At 46.0% G+C, this 6777-nt stretch overlaps 1 protein-coding gene across 2 annotated transcripts in view; it reads right to left on the minus strand.

Moving 5' to 3' along the window:
- Positions 1 to 6777, minus strand: part of LOC123999248 (rap guanine nucleotide exchange factor-like 1) — a 41910-nt gene that overhangs the window by 23626 nt on the left and 11507 nt on the right. For both annotated transcript variants that reach the window (XM_046304817.1, XM_046304815.1), the window contains exon 2: positions 448 to 526. In XM_046304817.1, the coding sequence (XP_046160773.1) occupies positions 448 to 526 (79 nt within the window). The remainder of the gene's footprint in view (positions 1 to 447; positions 527 to 6777) is intronic.

Genomic DNA, 6777 nt, shown 5'->3' on the forward strand with positions numbered 1-6777 from the left:
TTACCTGAACACTGTGAACACACATGTTCCATAAAAAACAGCCCTAGCTTTTAACATAGCGGACATCATATGCTAGGCTACTTAACGTGTTGCTTCAAAAAGACAAAAGATAACCTTTTCTAAAGCAAAAAAAAATAACAAAAAAAAACATTGTCCATGTCCAAATTCGGTGTCAAGGCAAGTTCAGTGCCATTGTTTATATTAGCCTAGCGAGGTAAGTGGCGTTGAACAAAACAGCATTATCTTGGTGCTAACGAGCACTCGGACAGGAAACCAGAAGTGGGCCACCCTCGCCTTGCACAGCGGATGGGAGTGCTCAGACCGAGCCTTCCTGCATCCCAATTCTTCCTGGGGATGTCTGGGAAGGGTGTGTAGGTGTGTGTATGTTTACACATTGGGGCTCCCAGGTCAGGCTAGGCCAGGAAGGAAAGGGAAGGTAAAGGATACTGCTGGAGTAGGACCTGCTGGAACCTGTCTGAGGCCAGGAAGATGGGGTGAGTCAACATGAAGTCATCCAGGAGGGTTTCTGTGGAAACGAGAGAGAGAAAGAGGGAGGGAGACAGAGAGAGGTAGGGAGGGAGACAGAGGGAGAAAGGATAGAGAATGGAGGAAAGGGAGAGGGAGAAGAAAATGGGCAGAAAAGAGTGTAAGAAAAAGGGATTATGAAGAGGGGATATTGGGAGATAGGAGAGGAAGAGAGAGCGGGAGAGAGAAAAGCATGTTAATTATGCATGGCTGTGCTTCTACAGCCGGTACAGCTGTATCTCCACTGTACTTGTTCAACCAGTCGTGCCCCAAAAGCTCAAATTTGATTATGGTGTCAGAGAGAGATAAAAAAAATGGGTGTCTGAAATCCCTTAACGTCACCTTTGTCTGCTGTTAAATCCCTGGCCCTGCTACTGGGCTAAGATAAATCCTGTCTCAGTGAAACCGCCACCTGGTCCTCTGTGCTCCAATTCAGTCTATAGCTCTACACACCAGAGGGGAGGCATATTTATAAACCCTGACTAGGAGTCTCGGACCGGCTGGACTGCGGTTAAATCGCTCCAATCCCACTAAATCAGATGAGATTTCAATGACTTGTGAGGTGGTGTTGTTATTATTATTATTATTTCAAATGACAACAAACGAGACGGATGAAATTGGAAAGTGTAGGCCTATTTCCTCTCTGGTTAGGGGGAAGTTGTTACTCTGGAAAAGCAGTAGACAGAGTGTGGAGGGATTGTTCCCGGTGACAGGATATACTTTCTCTAGTTTACTGCTGGTGTTATGGGGATAAGCAGGCTAGTGGATACTTAACCTCGCAGGGTCAGACATATGAGTTAAAGAGTGTTGTATTTTACAGACAGATATTAACACACTGACCATCAACAAGACACCACACGCACACTAGGGGTGTGAGGATGTTGACAATATAGGCCTGCAGACGCGTGTTCAGGATATGTAACGACAACAAACAAAAAAAACCAAAGGTTTTGATGAAAATGACTAGAAGCTGAGGCACAAAAACGGGTGCCCCCACATTCCATTACCCAGAGTGCATCATTAAGAGAGCACTCACTAGCCGTGCTAATCAAACTGCCCCCATGCTCAATCCCAGACTGAGACCGTCACAAACGGAACCCACTGACCTCTGAGGGAGTGCTTGTGTGTGTGTGTGTGTGTGTGTGTGTGTGTGTGTGTGTGTGTGTGTGTGTGTGTGTGTGTGTGTGTGTGTGTGTGTGTGTGTGTGTGTGTGTGTGTGTGTGTGTGTGTGTGTGTGTGTGTGTGTGTGTGTGTGACAGAATTTGGCACACGTTGGAGCGGGGCTGGGACAGTGGAATGGCAATACCTGCTTTGAATTCATAAAGCATAGAAAGCATGGAGGCGTTGCTGTTCGATCACTACTAGATTAAGACCTGTTCAGACCGCTCGTCCTCCTGGCTACTCTAACTATATTTCAACAGGAAAGAAAAGACAAATACTGTGCGACATTGGATATTGCGAAAACTACAGAACCAATTCTCTGCGTGTGATTCTATCGCTTGATTGTAATAGAGGCTTCTGATCCACTCCCTTCCCCTGAAGTATCCACTACATATGGTAATTAGGCACTTCCAATGAATGTAATATATTTGTCGGTGTCCGCGTGTGGATGACATTTAAATATGTGTGCTTGTGTGGTATTTTGCGGGTTCGACTGTGTGCATGCTAGTGTGTGGCTGTGTGTGTTAAAACGTGCTCGTTTGTGGGCTAATGTGGGAATCTGCAGTCGTTGCGTGCTGCAGCGAGAGAGTCCACGCATCGTCGACCTCTTGGCAGTACTGGTTTCCCACAGTTGCCTGGGAGATGCCACGTTGAGTGGCTGCAGTGAGACGGAGCCCAGAGAGCGAGAGAGAGAGAGAGCGGCAAAAGATGAGCAGAGGAAGTAGACAGCGCGATAAAAAAAAGAAAGAGTATGAAAGTCAGACGACAGGCAAAGCACAGAGAGAGAGAGAGAGAGAGAGGAAAGAGAGAGCGAGAACGTGGGTGGAGGGGGAGAAACAAATGGGATGCAAAAGAGAGAGAACCAGAGGAAAGAGAGGAGAGTGCATGAGAAAGAGAGAGAACCAGAGGAAAGAGAGGAGAGTGCATGAGAAAGAGAGAGAACCAGAGGAAAGAGAGGAGAGTGCATGAGAAAGAGAGAGAACCAGAGGAAAGAGAGGAGAGTGCATGAGAAAGAGAGAGAACCAGAGGAAAGAGAGGAGAGTGCATGAGAAAGAGAGAGAACCAGAGGAAAGAGAGGAGAGTGCATGAGAAAGAGAGAGAACCAGAGGAAAGAGAGGAGAGTGCATGAGAAAGAGAGAGAACCAGAGGAAAGAGAGGAGAGTGCATGAGAAAGAGAGAGAATAAGAGAAAGAAGTGAGTGAGTGAGTGGGCGAGGAAGAGTGGCGAAGGCCACGGGTCTCGATCACCTTCCCCATCATTATTCCCCTGGAGCTCTGTGTGTGACCACAGGAAAATAGCACATCCTTTCAACTCTACCTGCAAAGGAACAGCAGGGCGCTGCAGAGCTAGCTATGAAGTGCAGTATGGCAAAGGAGACCATAGAAACTAATAGCATAGAGAGGACACATTCCCTGTTTGTTTCATGTGTAGCTTACATAATAAAGTCTCAGACTAGAATGTGAGAGAAGTCATCCGGTTTGACTCATCCAATATGGCTGCCGGGATCTCGGGGCAGGTTGCCACTGTGTTTCATTGGTGAGGTCTGTTCAGGTCATTCACCTTCTAGGCGTGGGGGAAGACCCATTGTGACAGGCTCTTGGATCCACACAGTGGTAACAGAGAGAGATGGCCACTGATAATCTCCCTGCTCCACTGTCAAACTAATACAGTGTGTCCAAGTACAAAGAGAGAAAAATAGCATGTCCCGAAGATGGATCGGTGCACGTAACAGGGTGGGGAGATGGTTTCCCTCTCTCCCAAGCCTGTTTTCTCACTTTCTCTCCTCCCGCCACGTATTATGCTGAAGCTTAAAAGTGCAGAAAATCTCTGGCTCAGATTAGAAGTGAGCACACCGCTCCACATGACAGGAGTGGGAGAGAGGAGCACAAATCCAACTCCCACATAAACACAGACACAAAACACATACGCCCAGAATCTCAAACATGTGCACCCCCACGCACACGTTGTACATGTACACATAAACGTGCGTGCACATTCATACAGAGGTAGATGATTCCAAATGGACACGACACATACAGGCACTTACACAAACTCAACTAATTTACAGATGACAGAGTCTCTCATTCAAACACTTGTGCATGAATAGAAAAACAAACAAGCAAAACACTCCCTCCCTGCAATGCCCCTGATCTCAGGATCAACGCCCACCTCCCACTACTGCCCACCTCCCACGGTCTGTGCCTGAATCCAAACGGCAAGAGGGCTGTGGTGGTGTGTGTGTGTGGGTGTGGGGGGGGGCAGAGCATACAGCCTTGAAGTACACCCTGTCCTTCATCCCCCTTTCTCTCTTTCCCTGCAGGGAGCATAAAGGCTGGGAGGAGAGGAGTGCACACTCCCTTCAGGGGTGGAAAATGGCAGGATGGATAGATGGAAGGAGGTTGTGGTTCAAGTCACAGCTGTGGGCCACCTTATACCAGGGTGGAAGGGGGGAGGAGATTCAGCCTCATGACAACACAAGGTCTGGAGACTGGTCATAAAGCAAAAGCTGTACATGTGGTTAAGATCTGAACCAGTGGGACTGATTTTTTAAAAACAAGACATTTACTCCCGAGGTGCTGACCGGTAGAACCCTCTACAACCACTGTGACCCTTGCTAGTCATCTAGGAACATTTGAACACCTTGATGAGCAAGCTGTCCTTAATGGCCACGTACTCTTACAATCTCCCCCCGGCACAGCCAGAAGAGGACTGGCCACCCCTCAGAGCCTGGTTCCTCTCGAGGTTTCTTCCTATGTTCCAGCCGTCCTAGAGAGTTTTTCCTAGCCACCGTGCTTCTACATCTGTATGGCTTGCTGTTTGGGGTTTTAGGCTGGGTTTCTGTACAGCACTTAGTGACATCTGCTGATGTAAAAAATAAAAAAAGGCTTTATAAATCAATTTGATATTGGAGAGACAGAAAGGCAGATTTCAGCCCATCCCTAGCTACCAGCCGAACTCGTCTGGTATGCAGTTATATAAACTGTGATGCGTATCCCGTTTCTATGGTGACCTTATCTCTTTGAATGTACTCTACCTTACTATGCGCATCCAAAAACACACACCCTCTCAGCTCTCTCTTAAGTGTTTGGGTTTCAGCATGAAGCGGTCAGATGGAGAGGTAGAGAGTGTGTGTACTCTGCATCTGCCTGTTGGCGCTTGTTCCACTAATCTGGTGCATCCTCCCCACTACCAATTCCCATTCTCCACCTCCAAAACACACAGCCGTTGAGATGCAATATGAACATCAGGGCAAATATAAAACACATACACAATCCTGTGTCGATATGGCAGAGGAAAAACACACACACAAACACACACGAGATATGCATGGACAATCTGGATTTTATAAGTAACCCGAAACCAAAATGGTGACAAACACAGACACGCAGCAGTGGTTCCCTGCTGTTCATAGTAACCTAATTCAAACTGCACCCAGTAGCTACTCTGCGGCATCCCCTCCCCAACCGCAACCTTCCATTTTGGGCAGCGGAGAGACTTGTCTGGCCACTCGCTCCAGTGAGCTTGCAGCAAGGCTCAAATAGTTGGTAGAGCATGGCGCTTGTAACGCCAGGGTAGTGGGTTCGATTCCCGGGACCACCCATACGTAGAATGTATGCACACATGACTGTAAGTCGCTTTGGATAAAAGCGTCTGCTAAATGGCATATATATTATTATATATTATATATATTAAATATGCACCCAAGGCCATCCAAGTCCAGGCAATGCCTTTTGCCAGTCACATACTTGAAGATTGTGGTTTTTTTCCACTGTCTTTTTACTGTTGTTTTTATTTCTTGACTTAACTATTGGTCACCTAATACCTTTTTGTTCTTGAAATTGCACTGTTGGTTAGAGCCTGTAAGTAAGCATTTCACCGCCGCACGTGACAAATAAACTTTGATTTGATTAGACTTTCCCACCACAGTGGCCAATGCTATAGGACATATTCATACAGTACCAGTCAAAAGTTTGGACACCTACTCATTCCAGTGTTACTTTGTTAAAAGTTCATTTGTGCAATTTCTTTCCTTCTTAATGCGTTCGAGCCAATCCATCAGTTGTGTTATGACAAGGTAGGGGTGGCATATAGAAGATGGGTCTTTTACCAAATAGGGCCAAGTCCATATTATGGCAAGAACAGCTCAAATAAGCAAAGCGAAACGACAGTCCATCATTATTTTAAGACATGGTCAGTCAATTCTGAAATGAAGAACTTTTAAAGTTTCTTCAAATGCAGTCGCAAAAACCATCCAGCGCTATGTTGAAACTGGCTCTCATGAAGACTGCCACAGGAAAGGAAGACCCAAGTTCATTAGAGTTACCAGCCTCGGAAATTGCAGCCCAAATAAATGCTTCACAGAGTTCAAGTAACAGACACATAACCATCAACTATTCAGAGAGACTGCGTGAATCAGGCATGGCTACCACAGCATTCTGCAGTGATACGCCATCCTATCTGGTTTGCGCTTAGTGGGACTATAATCATCAAGGCAAAGGGTGGCTACTTTGAAGAATCTCAAATATATTTTGATTTGTTTTGGTTACTACATGATTCTATATATGTTATTTCATAGTTTTGTCTTCACTATTATTCTACAATGTAGAAAATAGTACAAATAAAGAAAAACCCTGGAATGAGTACCGGTAGATGTCCAAACTTTTGACTGGTAATTGTGTGTATATATATATCCGGATTTGGAAACACTGCTCAAATGTTTATTATAGGTCCACAATGTTTCCAAGACACTCCCACCAAAAAACACTAGGGGTCACACCCCAGATGTCTAAGCCACTGGTTCTCAATCCTGGTCCCGGGGACCCAAAGGGGCGTAAGCAATATGCCCGAATGGCATCTCTCTCTCTAGTACACGCCCCTGTGACAGAGCTATAAAATAAGTGCACATGTACAAACACACATGGCTGCCACAGGAAACACCCTTAAATCAACAGACTACACCAACAATGAAAAAGACAATGTTTTTCCTCAGTTTTCGTCTTTGCCCTTCAATGCAGCTGCTGTGACCTTTTGGCTGCTTTACACACGTTTAAAGACCGTGTTGGAACTGAAGGTTGGGATTGATGAGTCTTC

Source organism: Oncorhynchus gorbuscha, linkage group LG16 (genome assembly GCF_021184085.1).
Source record: "Oncorhynchus gorbuscha isolate QuinsamMale2020 ecotype Even-year linkage group LG16, OgorEven_v1.0, whole genome shotgun sequence".
In the NCBI taxonomy this organism is placed as follows: Eukaryota; Metazoa; Chordata; class Actinopteri; order Salmoniformes; family Salmonidae; genus Oncorhynchus; species Oncorhynchus gorbuscha.